At 41.0% G+C, this 24,844-nt stretch overlaps 1 protein-coding gene across 1 annotated transcript in view; it reads left to right on the top strand.

Moving 5' to 3' along the window:
* Window positions 1–14,903, top strand: part of LOC134336794 (protein ABHD15-like) — a 49,822-nt gene extending 34,919 nt beyond the window's left edge. The window contains exons 2-3 of the mRNA XM_063031254.1: window positions 9,757–10,109; window positions 12,964–14,903. Of these exons, the coding sequence (XP_062887324.1) occupies window positions 9,757–10,109; window positions 12,964–13,498 (888 nt within the window). The 3' untranslated portion in view covers window positions 13,499–14,903. The remainder of the gene's footprint in view (window positions 1–9,756; window positions 10,110–12,963) is intronic.
* The last annotated feature ends 9,941 nt before the right edge of the window (window positions 14,904–24,844 follow it).

Genomic DNA, 24,844 nt, shown 5'->3' with positions numbered 1-24,844 from the left:
TTTCACCAGATGTTCCTCCGTGCTCTCACATCTGCCTCCATCAAATCAGAATTGTGCACGGCCTCCTACTTGACAGATTACAGATATTCATCACCGGAGAGGCCATGTGCGCTGTGTTAGAGAGAATTCTATCAGCTGCGAACCACTCAGGAGGATATTGAGGACTGAATTTGCCTGTAAATTGGAGAGATGTGCAAAAGGCATTCAGGAGTAAAGGTGTAGCCTTTAACTCTGACCAAACTCATTGACAGAAGCGACCCGATGGCAAATTCATGTTAGATCAATATAATATAAGCAGATTTATTGAGATATGGTGCAGAATAGGGCATTCCAGCCCTTTGAGCCATGTTGCCCAGCAACTCCCCCAATTTAATCCCAGTCTAATCACAGGGCAATTTACAATGACCAGTTAACCTACCAACCAGTAGGTCTTTGGACTGTGGGAGGAAACCGGAGCACCAGGAGGAAACCCACACGGTCATGGGAAGAACATACAAACTCCCTATAGGCAGTAGTGGAGTTGAACCCTGGTAGCTGGTACTGTAGAGCAGGGGTCCCCAACCTTTTTTGCGCTGCGGACCGGTTTAATATTGACAATATTCTTGCAGACCGGCCGACCTGCGGGTGGGGGGTGGTAGGGTTGCCAATGGACAAGAGTAGCAGTCAAAAAATACGTTGTGTTTACCCCGAGAAAGACTACAATGACCATGAAGCCTTGCGCGGGCACCAGTGCGCATGTGTGACCTGCGCATGTGTGTACCTGCCGATATTATTCTCTGTAAATCTTTTTTGGCGATTCTGTTCAGGGGGCAGGTTGGGAGTTGTTAATCACGACCGGAATATTGGTAATAAGGGGCTAATACACTCAACTTCGTTTCTAAAAGGGTTTATCTAACGAATTTAATATTAAACACACAGCGCATATTTTCCTCGCATGAATATAGTGGTAAGTCAATCATCAGGGGAGGACGGGAAAGCTTGAAGTAAGTGCTGAAAGAACTTCCAGTAGACGTGGTGGAGGCAGGTTCGATATTATTTAAAGAAATATTGGATAGGTATATGGACAGGAAAGGAATGCAGGGTTATGGGCTGAGTGCAGGTCGGTGGGACTAGGTGAGAGTAGCTTTTGGCACGGACTAGAAGGGCCGAGATCGCCTGTTTCCGTGCTGTAATTGTTATATGGTTATATAAGTCACTTATCAGTCAATAGCATCATAACATTTTAAGTAATGTTTGGATATTAAACACGGCACATATTTTCCCAGTATGAACATATAAAATCATTGCAACACACCAATATCGCAGAATCAGTGGGAGTCCTGGGATTGTTTTCCTGCAACAAGACGGTCCTATCGAGGGGTGATGGGAGACAGCGATACTCGAAGGAGGTTCCTTATGTCCAGTCTATTCCGCAATTTAGTTTTCGTCGCATTCATTGCAGAGATATGTTGGAAATGGAAGCAATGTTTTCAGTGCTTTCGTGGTTATCTCAGGATATTTGGCCTTTACTTTGATTCAGAATGCCGGCAGAGATGTTATGTCAAACATACTTTTCAGCCCACCATCATCTGCAAGCTCGAGGAGTTGATCTTCTTCCCGTGCTCACATGGATGACACGTGCGTAATGACCTCGCGTGTGTTCAAGCTCAACAGTGGGCGTGACAGGGAATGAGGAAAGGTGCAGCTGACTCATATCGCCAAATCATATCGTTTCTTCGCGGCCTGGTAGCAAATGCTCTGCGGCCCGGTACCAGTCCGCGGCCCGGTGGTTGGGGACCGCTGCTGTAGAGCGTTGTAGAGCGCTAACCACTACACTACTCTGCCGCCCCTGGTGCAGTACAATACCTATAGCAGTGGTTTGTGGCAAAATAGAAACAATTTTATTGAAGTTTTTAAAGGTGCCATTCTGCTTAAGTACTATATTGAAACACGTCTTTGCATTTTTCTTCAACTATAATCATATTATATTGCACACCAAGCCAATATAGTAAAAGTCTGTTTCAAAAATCAAAACAATAGCCAACATTCTAGAAGATTCTTCTTTATGATTTTTTGTAAGCTAAATATTTTAACTGACTAAAATCACTTAAGTTAAATGCAATAATTTAAAAAAAAATTTTCACTGAATTGGTAATGTTTAAATTTACGTCTATTGCTAGTTTGTACAAAACTACTAATATTTATCATATTATATTTAGTAGGTAATGCTATTCGCTCTGTGTTGTGTATGTTCAACTTCCCACTCTATATCAGTGCTCAGGAGCAAAAACATAACGATATTGTGGAATGCTCTTACCACTTTAATGATTTAATTGAGCATCATTCACCGTTTTAGTTAAAAGTTTCTAATACATAAATCTGTTCATTATCCTAGAATTCAGATGTGGCAGAATTGTGTCTCACAACAGACAATTTCCCTTTATCAGATCATGTCCAATATTTCTGGCGTATGTCGTGAAATTTATCTCCGCAGAGATAATTGCAATTACTTCAGAGGCCCAAAGGTCAGAAGCTTGCATTTATGTGGTGCATCCACGTTGTAAATGATAGCAGAGGCACATTGTCAAACAAAAGTAAACACGAGGTCACAAAAACAGTTACAAGAGTACATGTTTGCTGAAGGGGTAAAAAAGCAAATTCCTAAAGGAGGATTTGGATAACAGAGTGCTTAGATTCAAGGAAAAAACATCAGGTACTCTATAATTAAAGATGAAAGTCATCATTAGTTAGCAATTTAAATTGCTGAATAAGAAGGAACCCAGCACTGAAGGAACATGGATACGTATTTAGGAAAACGATATATCTGGAGATGCTTACTAAGATATTTTGCCGATGTGCCTTTGAGAGCATACTGACTGTGCGACGGTATAGTACACTGCAGCAAGATTGACCAGAAAACACTTCCTTGAGAGATCAGGGCTGGACAGAACATCATTGGGACACAACTCTCAGACATTACAACTCACACTGTCTACAGTGGGTTCACAACATCCTGATGGACTCAGCCAACCCCAGTGAACTCCTATTCAAGCTCCTACCATCTGGCAGGAGATATAGAAACATCTCTACCCAGATATCCCAACTTTTATCCCAGGACTGTCATGCAACTGAAAATGCAACCCCCCCCCCAACCCACCCATAGTCTCAAAGTGCAATACCTAGGCACGTGGGGTTAAATGGGCAGATAGCCCTCCTTGATTTAGAAACTCTTTGCTTTCTTTAATTTCAGTTTTAATTCTGATCACCCCACTATAGGAGGCTTTGAGGCTTTGGAGAAGGTGCAGAAATGGTTTACCAGGAGGGCATGTGCCATCACGAGAGATAACCTTGGGTTGTTTTCTCTGGAGCGGTAGAGGCTGAGAGAAGATCCGATTGAGGCTTATAAGAGGCATAGACAGAGTAGACGGAGAGTATCTGTTTTGCAGGGTTGAAATGGCTAATACCAGAGGACATGCGTTGAAGGTGAGAGGTGGTAGGTTTAAGGGGGATGTGAGGGGTAAGGTTTTGACTCAGAGAGTGGTGGATGCCTGGAAACGCACTGCCTGTACAGCACTGTCTGTGGCGGCCAGTGCCATCATGTTTGCTGTTGTGTGCTGGGGAAGCAGGCTGAGGGTAGCAGATACCAACAGAATCAACAAACTCATTCGTAAGGCCAGTGATGTTGTGGGGATGGAACTGGACTCTCTGACGGTGGTGTCTGAAAAGGGGATGCTGTCCAAGTTGCATGCCGTCTTGGACAATGTCTCCCATCCATTACATAATGGACTGGTTGGGCACAGGGGTACATTCAGCCAGAGACTCATTCCTCCGAGATGCAGCACTGAGCATCATAGGAAGTCATTCCTGCCTGTGGCCATCAAACTTTACAACTCCTCCCTTGGAGGGTCAGACACCCTGAGCCAATAGACTGGTCCTGGATTTATTTCCTGGCATAATTTACATATTACCATTTAATTATTTATGGTTTTATTACTATTTAATTATTTATGGTGCAACTGTAACGAAAACCTATTTCCCTCGGGATCAATAAAGTATAATTATGACTATGGTGTGGTGGTAGAGGCAAATATATTGGAGGCTCTTAAGAGACATTTAGATAGGCACATGGATGTAAGGAAGATGGAGGGATATGGACATTGTGTAGATAGGAGGGATTAGTACTTGGGTGTTTATCATTTGATTTTTAGCTGATTCAGCACAATGTCATGGCCCAAAGAACCTGTTCTTGTACTATACTGTTCTATGTTCTATGTTAATTCTTGATGCTAGTTACAACACTTAAACCGGACAGCCACTGTTAATTTAAATTGTAGATATGTTTGTTTTTAATTCAATTGTAACTTAGATGTCATTCTAAGTAACTCGGATGTTATTTTAAATTTAGTCATTGTGTTTTTAGTAATTGAATTGCCAGTCTGCTGTTTTGTACTAAATGGAGTCCTCACCATTGATAGTAAAGCTCTAACAAGGGTTAGAGATCAGCCTATGAAAGGTTGAAAACAAGGATAAGAATTTTAAAATTAAGGTATCGCTTCATTATGTAAAATCTTACCTTTAGCTGTGAACTTGTAATTTTAGACCATAGGACCATAAGACAAAGGAGCAGAAGTAGGCCATTCGGCCCATCAGGTCTGCTCCTCCATTTTATCATGAGCTGATCCATTCTCCTGTTTAGTCCCACTCCCCCGCCTTCTCACCATAACCTTTGATGCCCTGGCTACTCAGATACATATCAATCTCTGCCCTAAATACATCCAATGACTTGGCCTCCACTGCTGCCCGTGGCAACAAATTCCATAGATTCACCACTCTCTGACTAAAAAAATTTCTTCGCATTTCTGTTCTGAATGGGTGCCCTTCAATCCTTAAGTCATGCCCTCTCGTACTGGACTCCCCCATCATGGGAAACAACTTTGCCACATCCACTCTGTCCATGCCTTTTAACATTCGAAATGTTTCTATGAGGTCTCCCCTCATTCTTCTAAACTCCAAGGAATACAGTCCAAGAGCAGACAAACATTCCTCATATGTTAACCCTCTCATTCCCGGAATCATTCTAGTGAATCTTCTCTGAACCCTCTCCAACGTCAGCACATTCTTTCTTAAATAAGGAGACCAAAACTGCCCACAGTACTCCAAGTGAGGTCTCATCAGCGCCTTATAGAGCCTCAACATCACATCTCTGCTCCTATACTCTATTCCTCTAGAAATGAATGCCAACATTGCATTTGCCTTCTTCACTACTGACTCAACCTGGAGGTTAACTTTAAGGGTATCCTGTACAAGGACTCCCACGTCCCGTTGCATCTCAGAACTTTGAATTCTTTCCCCATTTAAATAATAGTCTGCCCGTTTATTTTTTCTGCCAAAGTGCATAACCATACACTTTCCAACATTGTACTTCATTTGCCACTTCTCTGCCCATTCTTCCAATCTATCCAAGTCTCTCTGCAGACTCTCCGTTTCCTCAGCATTACCGGCCCCTCCACCTATCTTCGTATCATCAGCAAACTTAGCCACAAAGCTATCTATTCCATAATCCAAATCGTTGATGTACAATGTAAAAAGAAGCGGCCCCAACATTGATCCCTGTGGAACACCACTAGTAACCGGCAGCCAACCAGAATAGGATCCCTTTATTCCCACTCTCTGTTTCCTGCCAATCAGCCAATGCTCTATCCACGTATGTAACTTTCCCGTAATTCCATGGGCTCTTATCTTGTTAAGTAGCCTCATGTGTGGCACCTTGTCAAAGGCCTTCTGAAAATCCAAATATACAACATCCACTGCATCTCCCTTGTCTAGCCTACTGGTAATTTCCTCAAAAAATTGTAATAGGTTTGTGAGGCAGGATTTTCCTTTAAGGAATCCATGCTGAGTTCTGCCTATCTTGTCATATGCCTCCAGGTACTCTGTAACCTCATCCTTGACAATCGACTCCAACAATTTCCCAACCACCGATGTCAAGCTAACAGGTCTATAATTTCCTTTTTGCTTCCTTGCCTCCTGCTTAAATAGCGGAGTGACATTTGCAATCTTCCAGTCTTCCGGAACCATGCCAGAATCTATCGACTTTTGAAAGATCATCGCTAATGCCTCCGTAATCTCCACAGCTACTTCCTTCAGAATACGAGAGTGCATTCCATCTGGTCCAGGAGATTTAACTACCTTTAGCCTATTCAGCTTCCTAAGTACTTCCTCTGTCGTAATTGTGACTGCGCACACTTCTCTTCCCTGCCACCCTTGAGTGTCCGGTATACTGCTGATGTCTTCCTCAGTGAAGACTGATGCAAAATACTCGTTCAGTTCCTCTGCCATCTCCTTATCTCCCATTACAATTTCTCCAGCATCATTTTCTATCGGTCCTATATCTACTCTCACCTGTCTTTTACTCTTTATATACTTGAAAAAGCTTTTAATATCCTCTTTGATATTATTTGCTAGCTTCCTTTCATAGTTAATCTTTTCTCTCTTAATGACCTTCTTGGTTTCCTTTTGTAAGGTTTTAAAAATTTCCCAACCCTCTGTCTTCCCACTAATTTTTGCTTCCTTGTATGGCCTCTCCTTTGCTTTAACTTTGGCTTTGACTTCTCTTGTCAACCATGGTTGCATCCTTTTTCCACTCGAAAATTTCTTCTTTTTTGGAATATACCTGTCTTGCACATTCCTCATTTCTCGCATAAACTCCAGCCACTGCTGCTCTGCTGTCTTTCCCGCCAGTGTCCCTTTCCAGTCAACGTTGGCCAGTTCCTCTCTCATGCCACTGTAATTTCCTTTACTCCACTGAAATACCGACACATCAGATTTCGGCTTCTCTTTTTCAGATTTCACAGTGAACTCAATCATGTTATGATCACTGCCTCCTAAGGGTTCCTTCACCTCAATCTCGCTAATCACCTCCGGTTCATTACACAATACCCAATCCGTACAGCTGATCCCCTAGTGGGCTCAACAACAAGCTGTTCTAAAAAGCCATCTTGCAGACATTCTACAAATTCTCTCTCTTGAGATCCAGTGCTGACCTGATTTTCCCAATCTACTCGCATGTTAAAATCCCCCACAATTATCATAACACTGCCCTTCTGACAAGCCTTTTCTATTTCCAGTTGTAATTTGTAGTCCACATCCCTGCAGCTGTTTGGAGGCCTATAAATAACTGCCATCAGGGTCCTTTTACCCCTGCTATTTCTTAGCTCAACCCATAAAGATTCTGCACCTTCCGATCCTATATCACCTCTTTCTAATGATTTAATATCATTTCTTACCAATAAAGCTACGCCTCCCCCTCGGCCTACCTTCCTATCCTTCCGATACACCGTGTATCCTTGGATGTTCAGCTCCCAGAGACATGCATCCTTTAGCCAGGTCTCAGTGATGGCCACAATATCATACCTGTCAATCTGTAGCTGTACAACAAGATCATCCACCTTATTCTTTATGCTGCGTGCATTTAAGTACAACACCTTAAGACCAGTATTTGATACTTTTTGCTTTGATTTCACTGCAACTTTATTGCATTGCAACTCATCCCAATGGCTACAAATTTGCCCCATCACCTGCCTGTCTTTCCTGACATCTTTACTGCTCACTATCTTAGATTTATTTCTGTTTTCCCCTTCCTCCGCTCTATCATTCCGATTCCCATCCCCCTGCCAAATTAGTTTAAACCCTCCCTAACAGCTCTATTAAACTTTCCCGCCAGGATATTGGTCCCCTTCGGGTTCAGGTGTAACCTGTCCTTTTTGAACAGGTCATACTTCCCCCAGAAGAGATCCCAATTATCCAAGAATCTGAAGCCCTGCCCCCTACACCAGTCTCTCAGCCAGGCATTCATCTGCCTGATCCGACTAGCACGTGGCACAGGTAGCAATCCCGAGATTACTACCCTGGAGGTCCTGCTTCTCAGCTTCCTTCCTAACTCCTGGAAATCTCTCTTCAGGACCTCCTCCTTTGTCCTATCTATGTCATTGGTACCAACATGTACCAAGACAACTGGCTGCTCACCCTCCCCCTTTAGAATATTCAGGACCCGATCCGAGACATCCCGTGCCCCAGCACCTGGGAAGCAACACACCATGCGGGTATCTCTGTCAGGCTCACAGAAACTCCTGTCTGTTCCCCTGACTATGGAATCCCCTACGACTACCGCATTTCTCTTCTCCCTCCTTCTCTCCTGCACAACAGCGCCAGGCTCAGAAATTTTTTCCAGAAATATGTTGCATGGTTCTTGAAACAGTGAGAGAGATTAGTTCTTTTTATTACCTGTAAAATGCCATTCAATTGTGTTTTGTGAAAAAAATTAAAATACCCTCATTTCTCTATTTAAATGATTACCACGTAACTTGGGATTTAATTATCGCTTAAAACACCTATAAATTAAAATGATGAGGATACCAAAAGAATCCAAATTGTAGAATAGTTTTCTTTGCTCTAACACAATTTCAAGATGTCAGTCATGATGTCATGTGATTGTGAGGCAGATTGGATAAATTCTTCCCTTCTTGCTTTGCCATATCAGCCTAGTCAAGTGCTGGCACATTTTAATAGAGCACAGTTATGCAGAAAAAAGTTAATGACAGATAATGGACAAACAGTTTAGTGACCTGCACTAATGAGCTAGACATCTGATTCAGATCCCCCCACGTCAGCGGGAAGACTAACATCAATTATTTAAATTTTAAAAATGGTAGCTATGACTATGAATGTGCCATATAACCTACAACTCCAATAAACTAGCACAGGGGTTTCCAGACTGACAAAGTTTCTCGATTGTTGGAATACCCCCAGCACGCATTTAATTCACTTTTGTCAAATGTTGCACACTAATATAAATTTTCCAGTGAACTCAGTAGGCATGAGAAACAAGACCCAACTTGCCCAGAAGGACACTTGAGAATTAAGAAGGAGGTATGCAGCATTTTAATAAGGACGTTCAAAGATGGCCATTATATAATGTCCTTCGTAGCATTGCACATGTTTGTGAATGAATAATCAGGGAAGTAATGAGTACAAAGTGTGGACTGAGGAAAGTATAGGAATGCTCACTTCAAGTAAGATGTTAGTAAATACAATTACAAAGCTGTTACTTTGTTAAACCTTCAGAAACAGATTAATTTTAGGAATTGTGAAATAGAAAAATTCTGAGTAAAAATGAGCATGTGTAAGCTGGCAACGCATGAGTGGATGAACCAAACCTTGTTGTTAATGTTTTTCTAACACAATTTCAACTGCCCTTTAAGAGTGCCATCTTGCTGAAATTATCTAAGAGAGGAATAATGAAGAAGAATCTGTGATTCGTAATGGTCTCTAACACTTGTGTAAACAGCAAAATAAACTTCTTGACCGTGTTTATTTATTTATTTCTTGACATACGGCCCTTCGATCCACACCGCCCAGCAATCCGCCAATTTAATCCTGGGACAATTTACAATGACCAATTAACCCTCCAAGAAGTAGGTCTTTGGAATGTGGGAGGAAACCCAAATGGTCACGGGAAGTACATATAAACTCCTTACAGACCGTGGCAGGAATTGAACCCGGGTCCGTGGTACTGTAAAGCGTTGTGCTAACCACTTACAGACCGTGGCGGGAATTGAATCCATACTGTAAAGTGTTGTGCTAACTGCGCGCTGCATTCCACCTGTAATATTAGAAGCAACGTACAGCTCAGCTGCATACACCATCACGCTGTTTGGAAACATGTTGTTCAACTAAATTATATTGTAAGTTGTGCTCATTCTTATTTTGTCTTTGAAGCTTTGTGCCTCAGCCCTGGAATGTGGTCATCGCCCAGTGATATTTAACAGAAGATGCCAGAATGGATGTCTTTTAACTACACTGAAGCTGCAGCAATTTGGTGATCCATCTGATCTGAGAGAAGCAGTCAGATACATTCGATACAAACATCCAAACGCCAGGCTGTTCACTGTAAGTGAGAGCACGGGGGCTGGGCTGTTGCTCTCCTATCTCGGCGAGTGTGGATCATCCAGTTACGTGACCTGCGCTGCCTGCATCTCACCCATCTTCAGATGCCAGGAATGGTTTGAGACAGGACCTCCCTGGCTTTATCATTGGCTTTTGCTCCTTTATCAAAAAACTTGGCTGAGCAGGTGAGTGTAACCTGACTTGCAAAGTATTTTTTATTTTACAGAGAACTGGTGTGAGATAGACAATGCTACATAATCAATATTCTTTCCTCAATATTGGAGTAGTCTGTTGGTTGTCAATACAAATGATACATTTCCCGTGATAAATTAACTTGAATCTTGGATTTCGAATTTTCTCCTCTGTTCTGGAAGCGGCTTTTCTTTTTCGACCAGGGCAGATTCAGGTTCAGATTAATTTCATTTAATCACGTAGACATCAAAACTTGCTGTGAAATCTGCCGTTCGTGTTAACAACCAACACAGCTGAGGATAAGCTGGGGGCAGCCCTGAAGTGTCGCTACTCATTGCGGCCTCAACATAGCATGCTCACAGTGCTCAGTAGAATAACGCAGAACACACAACAGGATGTCCTATTCCATTGTGCCTAGTCAGTGGCAAACAACTTACAAACGTAGCCATGGCTCCAGCAAAATTGAAAAGACACTTAACTATAAATCACAGCCATATGACATGTAAAATGCTGATTATTTTAACTGACTATTGGAATTTCAAAACAAACAGATTAAAGCACAGTCAGTAAAAAGATCCAGGAAGCAAGTTATTTAGTAGCTTTAAGACCAGTTCACACAAGAATGTTTAAAAATTTGTGTGAAAACCTGGACAAAACGCATGCAGTCTTTTGCTACACACAGAAATCCAGTGGCTTAACAGAGGAAGAGTTCTCAACAGGGTGTTTGAGCTGAAAGGTGAATTGCAGGAGTAGGTTCGAGAAAATAGTAGACTAGATTTTGCTGAGTGCTTTGGTGATGAAGAATGGCTGCAGAAACCAGCCTACTTATCAGACATTATTCATCGTCTGAACCAGTTGAACAAGTCTCTGCAAGGCCCTGGAGAAAACGTTTTGACTTCAGATGACAAAATTCTTGGATGTGAAAGGAAACTGAATCTTTGGAAAAATCATGTTGCAAAAGGAAATCTTGAAATGTTTCCACTGCTGCTTCGGCTTGAGAGTGAGGAAGGATATCAGAAAGTCTCAAGTCTTATTGAAAACCACCTAGAGGAACTGCAGAACAAAACTGAACAGTACTTTTCCTCCCTTTCAACACAAGTACATGACTGGGTGAGGAACCCTTTCTCTGAATCTTCTGCTCAGTCTGAGAAGTGACTTTGAGAAAAGAGGAAGAACTTTGTGAGCTGCACTCTGTTCATGCACTCAGGATGAGATTTACTGACCTGCCCCTGGACAAGTTCTGGATTTCTGTGAAGGAAGAGTATTCTGCCATTCATGGGAAAGCAATGAGCATTTTGCTGCAGTTTTCAATTTATTACAAGTGTGAGCAAACTTTCTTGTTTAACAAGCATCAAGAGCAAGGATAAAAATCGTCTCATTTCATTTGAAGGTGAAATCTGTATACTTATCTCAAGTTCAATCTCCAGAATTGAGAATTTGATTATGTTTGCCTCATGGGTTTTTAAAATTTATGAAAGGGAAAGAAAGAGATTAACTTCAAGAAAGGTAAGCTAAAAATCATTCTCTACTCAAAAGAGCATTGACAATTATTTTTGGATTATTATATCTGCAACTTACTGATCACACTAACGTATCGTGAGCAGTAGATATAATTATTTTTACACCTGAAAATTATTTCAAGGTTTCTTCCAGGGCAAAAGGTTGAGAAAGGCCGGATTAGAGTATAAAACTGTTAGTTTTCTTCTAGGAACATAGAACATAGAAAACACAGAAAACCTACAGCACAATACAGGCCCTTCAGCCCAGAAAGCTGTGCCAAACATATCCTTACCTTAGAAATTACCTAGGGTTACCTGTAGCCCTCTATTTTTCTGATCTCCATGTACCTGTCCAGGAGTCTCTTAAAAGACCCTATCATATCCACCTCCACCGCCGTCACTGGCAGCCCTTTCCATGCACTCACCACTCTTTGCGTAAAAAAACTTACCCCTGACATCTCCTCTGTACCTACTTCCAAGCACCTTAAAACTGTGCCCTCTCGTGCTAGCCATTTACCCCTGGGAAAAAGCCTCTGACTATCCACACGATCAATGCCTCTCATCATCTTATACACCTCTATCAGGTCACCTCTCATCCTCCGTCTCTCCAAGGAAAAAAGGCCGAGTTCACTCAACCTATTCTCATAACGCATGCTCCCCAATCCAGGCAACATCCTTGTAAATCTCCTCTACAACCTTTCTATGGTTTCTACATTCTAGTCTATCTTTAGTGTACTTATAAGTGTATATGATTACTTATATGTATGGGATAGTTCAGTGAATTTTCAATAATTGCAGTTTATCAGTCTGTGTGTCAGGCCCCTGAATCTGACAATTTCAAAGGTTACCTCTTATCATTGGAATGTGCTTTATCTCTGTACTGAGCTGGTTTTTAGTGCAAGATGACCACAACTTCCTTGTTCTTTGTCTTCTCCTTGTCCCCCACCCCCTGCCTTCGCTTTTGTGCTCTCATACAGTATAATGAGTTGGTTACTGTTATGTTTTATAGTTATGAGCATCTAATAAAACGGGTATAATTACAAGATTTATACCTTATTCTTAATGTCTGAAGAACCCGTGGGTCAATATCACCAAGTCCAACACAAGAAAAAGAGGTTGAGTAAATGAGCTGAAGTTTTCTCAATTGTTTGCTCTGTGAATGTTAACGTTCAGGGTGATAAGATAGAATTGTGCATTTGATTTAAGGTTATTTCTAATTGTCATGCGTACGATATCCAGATCTTAGTGTGGACTTGAGAATATTTCATAACTCTGCAAAGTAGTGAAGTTTAAATTAACTGTGGAGTGGTATTAAAAGCCTAAATATGAATTTCCTTGCCCTCTCCAGGTACACCACTGTGCTAGGAGAGATTGTTGACATGGATAAGTTGTTTGCCACTCAGACCTTGAAGGAATTTGAGGAGGTGCTCTTCTGTCAAACAAAGAAGAGCAGCTTGTGCTGGGACACGTACTGGGAGAAGAATGACCCTTTACGAGATGTAGATGAGGTCGCAGTGCCAGTGCTGTGTATTTGCAGCGAGGATGACCCCTGCCGAGGGGAGCCAGACACAACCGTGCCATTCGAACTCTTTGAAACTAACCCACATTTTTTCCTACTGCTGACGAAACATGGTGGCCACTGTGGCTTCTTGAAGAGCAGGTCCTCTGTGTGGAGCCATGAGGTATTACTGGAATATTTTAAATCTGTCAGTGAATTCTTTGCGACAGAGGAAAGAACAAAAAGCTTTTCAAAAAGAAAATATGCAGTGGCTGTAAACTCCATGCCTTATAAATGTGGCAGAGGCAACAGCTTCAAAGGCAACTCATTTTGCTCCCACAATATTCATGAAATTTTCAGCTGGCAGAGGTCCTACACCAGATGATTAACAATTGGGACTTGTGAGAAAATTATCGTTCTTGTTAATTAATACAGCTTGTTTTTGTCTGGACTATAAAATAACATTCCATCAACATGGACATGAGAGCAGCAATTTTAACTGTCCTTGAGGTTTAAACTTTTTACCTGGCAACATAAATTTCAAAGGTTCAAAAAAGTTCAGAGTTTGAAAGGTTAGTTTTATTGTCAAAGTATGCATGTACAATACAACTTTGATATTTGTCTTCTCCAGATAGCTGTGAAATACACATGAAAAGACAAAGAAACAAAACTTGTTGGCCTCAGATACCCCCACTCTCTCCCCACAGAGAAAAAAAACAGCAACTATAACAATTCCCAACCCCCTCACCTGCAGAACGAAAATATCAACAATACAATCCCTGACCCCTCAATCACAGAAAAATATGACGGCGACAAAAACAACACATCCCTAACCCCTCCCCTGCAGAAAATAAAACATCAACGATAGGAATCCCTGACCCCGTCACTCGCAAATAAGAACTGCAACAGTAGCACAAAAAAACCTTCACCCCACTCACACAAAAAGAACTAACAGATCACCCACCCGCCAATCCAAGAAAATGACAAAAAACTGAAGGAGACCAATATAAATTACAACAACTTCCAGGCAGCTTGGTAAAGAAGAACTTACCTGTTCTTTTTGATTATTTGATGGAAATGCTGTACAGCATTTCAATACTTTAAGCTACAATGTAATTTATATAACTAGGCTAGGATGATTGTAAGTTATAGAACTTGTCAATGTCTTTGTGAGTCTATTCCATAGTTTAAGATTTCTTCTAGGAATGGGATACAGTTTGCTATAGCAACAGCTCCTTGTAAATAGCTTTGACTTTTATACTCCATCCTAGGATGGAAACTGTAGTTGGCAATTAGCCTATTAACCTTCAATGAAACATCAAACAAGACTGCCAAGATCCAAAGGACAAGTTAGCCTTAGTTTTTATATTACCTGCAATCTATTTATTGAATTAAAAGTATCTATGGGTTACTGATTATTTGTGGCTTATTATGGTTGAGAAAATATGTATGTTTTCAATGATCTTATTTTGAGATTTAACAAATTTAACTATAAGTTCAAGGCAATGATATTGTTCTTATAAAATAAAGGTGTTACTTATATGAAAAAATATGTTTGCTTGTTAGAAACAACACAGAAATTTGTACATTTTATCTGTTTTGTAAAAAAAATGTAGCTATCTTGTTTCATACATCTTGTAGTTTTCTGACTATATTTGTTGTATCTGTGTAATGTGCTTAAACATTAATTTATTTCTAGGCATGAAATGCCCCTTTTTGAGGCAAAGTCTACATAGAAAGAAGTTTCCTTTACCATTTAATTTTCATCCTTGAAATAAAATTATCAGTACCACCGGCATTCTAGCACTGACTACTTAAGGAAAAACTAACAATCAACTGGCAAAAACTGGCTGTAAATATTCATATTACAAGAGAATTAGTAATATTATTTCAACTCCCAAGTAAACTGCAATCAAGTATAATTTTTATAGATTACATATATAAATACACACAAATATATATATAATGTTTGGATAAACAATCATAATCATTGCAACTGTAAAACAAATTTGCTTTGTTTTCAACCAGAACAGGCATCTTGTAAACCATCCAGAAACAATAAGTCCTGGTTTTAGATTCCCCATCATTTGGAAACATGCTTTACTAAACCATGTGCAATCTTCATTATGCAAGTAGCCCATAATTGAATGCAACATTTTGGATATGTTCTTACCAAAGGTTTATATGATATGGCAAGATTTCCTCACATTTATATTCCTACTTGTAGGCAATTAAGTCTGATATGCCACCTGTACTGTTACTTGTTCACTGTACCTACATGTTAATCTTCTTTAGCAACACCCTGCTGAAGGAATTCAGAGGGTCAGGGGCAGTGGGGAACAATTGTTGACATTTTGGGTCAAAATCCTGCGTCATGTCCAAGAGTGGAGAAAGGAGCCATCCAGTATAAAGAGAAGAGGGGGAGTGGTGAGACGGGTGCCAGAGGTGAACAATGAACTGAGGGGAAAGGGGTGAATGAAGACAAGGAGATCAAGCCAGGCTGGGGAGGGGATGGGAGATGACCTTCTGTCTTGTTTTTGAACAATTGGTCACTCATTTGTCATACCTGTGTAGCTTTCTATTGCAGAATAATGTTTTTCAGATGTACAAGTGTAACTAATACAACTGGCTGAAACGCATTTCATAAATTTTCTGTACTGTTACAAGTAGCACTCTAGTCCAAGAAAGGTAAGACTGGAAGGTAGAAATGGACCCACATTACTACAATCAGGAAAGAGGTGATGTTCATGAACCCATGATCACAACCTGTCTCTTTTTGTTTATATAGAATGTGTATTATTGTAATCTATAGTATATTAAATGTATTGCACTGCACTGCTGCCACAAAACAACAAAATTTCATGACAGATGTTGGTGATAATAAACCTGATGCAGAGTCTTAGAGGGGAAGATTACAATCATCAGGGAGGAAGTATAGGAGCCTAAAAATACACTCACAATGTTTTAGAAAACAGCATCTTTCATTCCACCATCACATTTTGAATGGCCCATGAAACCATGCACACTACCTCACTATTTCAAGATACATTTGTTATCAAAGAATGTATAAATTATACAACTTTACAGGCAGCCACAAGCAAGAAACCCAAATGAACCCAATTAAGTAAAAGACAAACACACAATGTGCAGAGAAAGAGAAAAGAAACACAAATCATGCAAAGTATAGAAGCAAGCGCAGCATTCTGAAGCAAGTTGAGTCCTTAGATCCGAATCCCCAGAGTAGGCCCAAAGCCTCGGTCTCAGTTCATCATATTAGCAGGGCAAATCATCGCAATGCTCACAGTCATGAAGCACAGCAGCTGGTGCCGTCTCACAGTCTCAGCATCGCGGAGACAGTAGTGAACATCACAGTAGGAGCAATCAAAATTGGCCTAACTGCCACCTCCGGTCCTGACACCCTGCCTTTCCAGTCCATCTGGGCTGGTGTTTAAATTGTCCAAACAGCGGATTGTGCCACGCATTAGGACCTCGGCCCCGTGCAGCAAAACACTCCTGGCCTAAACCACACCGCCCAACCCATAGCTGCTCTTCGCCTCTCCAAACCGGCTTAGAACGATCCAACCTCACACCTGGATTAGTTGGACATGTATCGAAACTCCTCTGCCTCGACGACTCCTCTTTGGATCGCTCGCTCCAACTTCATCTGTGTCAATTTTGCAACGCACCAGCACAGTTCATCCCTCGGATTTGCTCGTCTCTTCATTGTTTGCTGTGATAGTTTACCACAATTTATTTAAGAAAAGGCATTATTCAGAATGTTTTAAGTTGCATTTCTCGGCTTTCGAACTATCAATAAGCTGTCACCCGCCTTCAGCAGCACCATCTTAAATCTTGTTTGTTGTAAATGATGATGTATGTCAGTGATAATAGACCTGGTTCTGATTCCAATTCTCAGAGGGGAAGGGAGAGCTTGGGGAGTTTGATATTGGCGTAACGTTATGAAGGATATAGCAAAAAATGTTGAAATGGAAAAAATAGAGAAGAGGAAGTAGGAAAGGAAGGGACAACAACAGAAACAGGAGAAAGGTAAGGTGAAGGAGAAGGGTTGTGTAACGCTCTTCTATATTGGCTTGTATTTATCCAGGGGAAACCCCGTCCGCCACCCAACTTGTCTCCGGATTACGTTGGTTGCTGTGTAATGCCACCTGATTCGGCTTCAAACATCAATCATCAGTCAGCACACAATGTACATTTTACAAATTACACTTTATAAATCTTACTAGCACTATGAGATTAATGGAGATACAATGAAAAATGTGCCAAATTTATCAAAGTTCAATTTCTTCGTGCACACAGTTGGAGCTCGAGACCTTCTTTCTTCCCCCTGCGATCCACTCCGACCCCTCGACTCGCAGCTCGGGACAGCCAAAGTGATGGACCAGAGCACTCCCAGCACATCCGTCGTCCTCCCAGTCTCTCCTCCAACTCCCTGCCAAAACCCCCATTTCCCAGCCATATGAGACAGCATATCACCCCGAGAAAGAATAACACGGACACCCATTGGTTCATTCGCTCTATTATCACTAATATAAGCCAAGCAAGCTACTAGCGAGAAAACTTCCTCAGCATTAGCCATTTTGATTAACATATGCAGTAACATAAAAGAAGAAACTCCTTACAGTTGGAATTGGTTCGTAAGAACACATAAACCGGCTGGCCTGGTGCCAGTACGAGGAAAAATGTGAGTATTATTGAAGATGTAATAGCTAGGCATTTAGAAGACTTTCAAAGTGAGCATGAATTTATCAAAAATAAAATTATACTTGACATATTTACTAGAGACCTTTGAACTTGTAACCAGTAGAATGCCCGGGGCAGGGAGTGGTGTGGGGTGTGTGGATGTGATATATTAGACTTCTGAAAGGCTTTTGACAAGGGTCCTACATGAGAGATTGGTGTGCTAAATTAAAGCAGACATAATTGAGGTTCCTTAAACAGTTGGAGTAAATGGGTTTTTTACCAAGTGACAGGCAGCTAGTAGTTCAACACTGGGAAGAAGTACAGTTGACGTTTCGGGCTGAAACCTTTCAGCACAACTGGTTTCGACCTTAAAAGGGCGTCTGTGCTTTTTTCCATAGATGCCACCAGGCCTGCTGATTTCCTCCAGCATTTTGTGTGTGTTGCTTAGATATAGTTCTACTACTTTCATGCAGTTATTCAGTTTTAATCCTGACTAGGTTTGATGTTTGGGGTCTAATTTTATGGTTGTTCCCTCAGTAGATATAGTTCCTCTGCCCCTAATTTTTTCATCACATTAATAACCTTTAAAATATCTAACCCTGAGGATTTTCAAGCCATCTTTTCAGGGAATCCATTTGTAGAATTCCCAGAATGCTAGGAGAAACTTAGAGTTAGGTAGTGAGGATTTTTTTTTAAAATCCAGAATATCAAAATGAAGTTGTTGAAATGCCAGGTTAAATTGTGAAGACACAATGATTAATGGTTCAAAACCAGGGCAAGGACTGAGCCACCTGAAAAGGAAAGAAGACTACATGCTGGAAACAGCAACTCGTAAACAAATTATCATTATTTCCATAAAGTCCTGGGTAACTAATGTCCCTAACCTGCACAGGCTGTGGAATTCATTTTACTATGGCTTACAGAATAACTGTCTAGACCAGGGATTCACAACCTTTTTTATGCCATGGACTCCTACCATTAACCGGGGCTCTGTGGACCCTAGGTTGGGAAACCCTGCTTTAGATGGCTGTGAAAGCTATTCATTTCATTAAGTCATTCGGTGGGTAGGTTCTCTTTGTATTCCTTTTATAATTTCACTTCTGGAGTTACTGATCCTGATTCTCTCCAATCTTAAGTCTAAGAATTAAGTTGCATAGAGATGATTCTAAAAATGTGAAACTGGCAGATGTCAGTTAGAGGCCTAGGTAATTAACTTGCCTTAGGATTTTAATCAGAAGCAACACCTGTAGTAAATTAGCTTTTAATTATATGAAATCTGGCCTGATGTCTGACAGATGGGCCAAATTACAATGCTGACTTTTTGAAGCTTGTAAGTGCATCATTTAAAATGGAAACCTTTTGTGTTCAGTGGTGTTTGGTTGGCTGTGAGTTTGATGGGAAAGCAAATGAACAATAATATCTTGCCACAGCAATAGAATGGGTCATCATGAAGGCCTCATTGATGAATATTGGATACACATAGCCCTAGGCCTGTTCTACATCTATTCTGCAATGTCAACAGTATGCATGATGGCCACAATACTGAATGTGATGAAACAGCTTTGATAGGAAACAGTGGGCTGGATTAAATGGGGAAAATAGAGATCAAATCATACACCTCTAACAGATGTATTTTAATACGTATATCATAGACCTATAAACACAATGAAGCAGAATGGAGTTGAGAGCAACTCTGTAACCAAGATTCATCCTTATCAACATAGTCCAGTAGTTCAATGTAAAATTATAAATGAGAAAAATGGTATCACCTGGAGCTTCAGAATTAATATCAAATAAACTGATCACATTTATGAGGCAGTAGACAATAAGACCAGCATTGTCCCTTCAATATCAAGAAATAGTTGATGATTATTCATAAATAGATGACACTTGGAGAAGGTATTACACAATGAAATGAGGAAACCAATTAGTTTTTAATTGGTACTGCTAATATTCCTGGTGGAAAGGGTCTTTGAATGTTGAAAGATACATTTAAGTCCTGGCATTCTTGGGGTATACAGAGTGTGCTTGTTTCATTTACAGTATAGATTTAGCAAAATTGATCTGATTAGTAATTGAATCTTGGTTCAGTTACTAATTAACCCAATCAAGTGTGATGGATATTTGCTTCCCAGGCCTGTGACCCTCTTGGTTTTTTGTCAAGCTTAGCTTTCTAAACACAGCAGCTGTCACTTGAAAGATCAAACAGTGTAAGTTAAATTTCCAAATATATGCTATGTTTAGCCTCTGGGTGTAAATGGGAGCCAGTTTTCAACTCTTAAAATATAAATGGCAGTAATCAGTTTGAAGCTCTGTCTAGAGAGTAAACTGTTAGCCCACAACATCTAGTTTATTGCTGCTCAAAAGGTGCAGTTTAAGACAATGGCTTTTTAATTTGACTTGTTTCAAAACAGACATTGCTGGCTAAATTCGCAAACGAGGAAATCTGCAGATGCTGGAATTTCAAGCAGCACACATGAAAATTGCTGGTGAACACAGCAGGCCAGGCAGCATCTCTAGGGAGAGGTACAGTCGATGTTTCGGGCCGAGACTCTTCATCAGGACTAACTGAAAGAAGAGATAGTAAGAGATTTGGAAGTGGGAGGGGGAGGGGGAGGGGGAGACCCAAAATGATAGGAGAAGACAGGAGGGGGAAGAGATGGAGCTAAGAGCTGGCTAAGTAGTTTAGTTCAAGGAAGCTTGCAGACAGATGGAAACAGCTCTTAGCATATGAAATAACCAATGTGCTTATAGCTGGAAGTTTGCTTCACATCATTAATTGTGTGTAGCTCAGAATCTAGGTCTCCAAGAGTCTTTTGGATTGCTTGTGTAAAAAGGGTATCTGATGAAATATCATATATGTGTGAAGACACCCAAGTGTCAATGAAGCTGGGTAAATGTTGACAGCATTTCACGCTAATTAGCAATGGGACAAGGAACATCAAGAAACATGAAAGAAACACAGGGTGAACTAGAAACCATTCCTCTGGCCTGGATTTGTGCGATGGATGATTCATTTGTCTGCATCGCAGTATGTCTTTTCATTTATAGGACTTTTACCTAAGCTTTGAAAATGCTTTGTGTTTTAGAAGTAATTTGTAATTTGGAAATGTTGAAGATAGACATCCTCAGAGAGTTTTAAATGTGTTTTAGAAACGTTTGGTTTTTAAACATGTGTCACTGAAAATAAATGAACTGTGACTTAAACTATCTGTTTAGCTGTAAGTATCTTTTCCTTGGTAGGAAGAGGGGACAAACCGCTCAAATGGTGGATATTGGCAGTTAAACTTGCCATGGAGAATAAACGGGGAAGTGAACTAGTCTTTGAAGATTGGGTAGTTACAGTATAATCTCCCTTTAGTGAGAGTAGTCTTGGCAATTCTTATCCGATAGAACTTTGCGGTCAGCAAACCCAATGCCATCAGACAACTGCAATTTTGGATGAGGCTCTTCACTGGGAAAGCAGGTCATTATTTAAATGTTATTCAAATAGTTAAATGACAGTCTATCAATATCTGTCCTTCTCCCCTCCTGCATTTAAGAAGTCAGAAGCAACCTGAGACCATGAACTGATGTTGGTTGATGTGACATTATCATATATGTCCATCAAATACACTATTTAAAGAGCAAAAAAAAATCATAAATTGCACCTCTCATTCCATAATAGCCCTTAATTAAATAAAGGGAAGCATGAGTAGAAGAGCTCTAATCCTGGTGCCAACTAGCAAAGACAATAGTAAACCATTTTGCGGCAAAATTTACCATAATGTCTCAGCAATAGCAGAACCAAGGGCTGGGACTTTGGTCATCCAATCGGAAATCAGAGGGGAAGAGAAAAGAACTTAGAGCAGGTAGCTGGAGTCTCATCTCCACTTCCGGATCACCTCACAATTGCAGAGCAGAGATGAGTCGCCAGGGCGCAGCAAGCTCCAGAAGGGTGGATTGCCAACAGTGAGACGGGAAGTCACCCGCTGTGAGCTCTTAAGGGCCTGCAGCAACCTAAAGGAGAGTGCGCATGCTGGTGCGTGTGCACGTATGACAATGCTGAATATCCTTTTACCATGGATGACAGGTGGTTGCAACAGCGAACTGGTGAACAAAGACACAACACATCAGAGCTTTCATCACTATCTGGCACCAAAGATTAAAGTAAATTTAGTGATCACTCTTGGAGTGTCAAAGTAATTTATCTCATGCTGCACAGACTTCTTCCTCATACCTTTGCCTCAGTCTAAGTAATTAATCCCTTCACAGCTTGTCATGTCATTAGGGATGAATTCACACCACCAACAGCTCAGACTTCTTTGTTTCACTTCTTAATATCTTTCTTGGCCATATTTTCATCTTCTATTAACCAGGCTAATATATAACAGGGACTGAAAGCCTTTGTCCGAGTCACATATTAGCTCACACCCTCTAGGAGAACTTGGAACTCAATAGAAGGAAGAAGAAATCATCACTGAGGAGGGATCTCTGCATTACAAAGAACCGAGTGCTTCATAATGAATACATCTCAAGTTGAAGTTCAAGATCAGTTTATTGTCATTCAACCGTGGACATGTATACCGCCAAACGAAACAACGTTCCTCTGGACCAAAGTGCTCAACACAGTACAGTACATAAAACTCACACACGCACAACACGTAAAGTAATATTACCACAAATAAATTAACAAATAATAAGGAGCACTTACAACACAATTTATTTATTTATTGAGATACAGTGTGGAAGAGGCTGTATCGGCCCTTCAAGCTGTGCCGCCCAGCAATCCCCCAATTTAATCCAGCCTAATCAAGGGACAATTTACAATGACCAATTAACCTACCAACTTGTAAGTTTTTGGACTCTGGTTGGAAACCGGAGCACCCGGAGGAAACCTATGCTGTCATGGGGAGAACGTATAAACTCCTAACGGGCAGTGGTGGGATTTGATCCCAGGTTGATACTGTAAAGTGTTGCCAAGTTAAAAAGTAAACAGTATAACACCACTGGCACTTCATACATGATGAGACCTGGGTGGTTCAGAGAGTTCAGTAGTCTTACAGCCTGGATGGGTTGAAGAGAAGCTCCGGAGATCCTCCTCAGAATCCTTTGTACGGTCTTGTGGTCAAGTGCCTTGCAATTCGCATACCAGATGGTGATGCGGCTGGTCAGGACACTGTTGATGGGTACTCCTGTAAAAATTGTTTAGAGAAGGGGCTCACTCAGTGTCCTCAGGAAGTGGAGACATTGCTGTGCTTCCAAGCAGAGATGTTAAGGGCCAGCTGAGATCGTCCATTATGAGCACTCCCAGAAACATAGTGCTCTTAACTCTTACCACAGAGGAGCCATTTATGCAGAGGGAGGAGGGGTCAGCCTGCACCTTCCTAAAGTCCACAATCACCTCTTTGGTCTCGTCCACCTTGAGACTAGAATTGTTATGCTCGCACCATTCACCCAGACGCTTTACCTCCTCCTGTACATCGTCTCGTTGTTCTTGTTGATGAGACCAACCATGCTGTGTGATCAGCAAACTTGATGACTCAGTTTGGACAGGACCTAGCAGTGGAGTCAGGCACCAGGAGCGAGCTGAGCACACAGTTCAGTGTGATGGAGATAGAAATATTTCCTCTATCTGTTGTCCATACATTCCCCCATCCATTTATTTAACTCACGGCAGAGGGGTGAGATAAACCACCAAGAGGAACGAGTGTTTACTCACTCTCAGTTGCTAAACAGCAGCAGAACATGACCCAACCAAAACACTGGTTGGTCCACATGTGGCGTGTTCTGTGTGCCATTCTAGACATCTCACAATAGGAAAGGTGTGGTTGTGTTGGAGTACAGAGGAAATTCACCAGGATGTTGCCTGAATAGAAGGACTTTAGGTATGGGGAGCAGCTTACTAGACTGGACGTGCTTTCACTGGAGTGAAGGAGACTGAGAGGTGACCTGATCCAGGTATAAGATGTGAGAGGCAAAGATAGAGCAGGTAGATAGAAAATCTTTCTTTCTCCTTGATAGGGGTATCAAAAGCAAAAGGGATTAGGTTTAAGGTGAGAGGAAAAGCTTTAAAGGGGATCTAAGGAGTAAGATTTTACACAGAAAATTGTTGAACATCTGGAACATGAGGTGGTAGAATTAGATACGATTACTATATATAAGAGGCTTAAATAGGGATAGGGTCGTTATGCAGGCAAGTGGGTTGATTGTGGATGGACTAAAAGGTTTGGCATGGACACTCTGGGCTGTTTCTGTTCGTGCGACTACAGTATATGACCTTACAGGCTGGATCCGTCCTTGGCAACAACCTGGACTCTTTTGAGTTAGTGGTGGAGAGGAGGTCACTAAACAAACTGCTATCCATTATGGACAATCAGGCACACCCTCTCCATGACCTACTGAATAAACAGTGGAGCACCCTTTCGAACAGGCTCACTCAGCTCCGCTGTCACAAGGATCGTTACAGAAGATCTTTCCGACCAAACGCAATAAGCAAACACAACAGTTCATCTCTGTGCGACAGGAGAACACACATCATAGTAAAAAAGTCTCTGTTTTATTATGACATACATTATTATTGCATAATATTGGGCATTGGTAAATTGTTATTGTGTATATTATTAATCTGTACTTTATTATGAATTATTATTATTATATTTATTACTATTACTAAGTGTGTCTTTAAATGTTGCTGCTGTAACAAAATAACTTCCAACTGGGAACAATACAGTGTAAAGTACTTATTATTATTATTATTTATATCTTGCAAATTAATTGAGAGTTGGAAGAAGACATGAGGACGGTGCAGGAGAGAGGGAACTGTAAGACAGGTTCTCCTGTCTGTGCTAAAGAAGATAGAGATGTAAAATTCAAAGACGGGATGGTCCTTTATCTCTTGTATTCTAAAACATGGGGTGATAGGTGGTTCTGAAAAATAGAAATATATATTGCATACCTGTGAGTAATTTTGTGCAACAATTCCAAATGAACAGTGGTGCACTTAAATAGGATTCAGAGAGTTTATCACAAGACGCAGGGCTTCCATCTC

Source organism: Mobula hypostoma, chromosome 23, assembly GCF_963921235.1.
Source record: "Mobula hypostoma chromosome 23, sMobHyp1.1, whole genome shotgun sequence".
Taxonomy (NCBI): domain Eukaryota; kingdom Metazoa; phylum Chordata; class Chondrichthyes; order Myliobatiformes; family Myliobatidae; genus Mobula; species Mobula hypostoma.
This window is presented reverse-complemented; position numbering and strand designations above follow the sequence as displayed.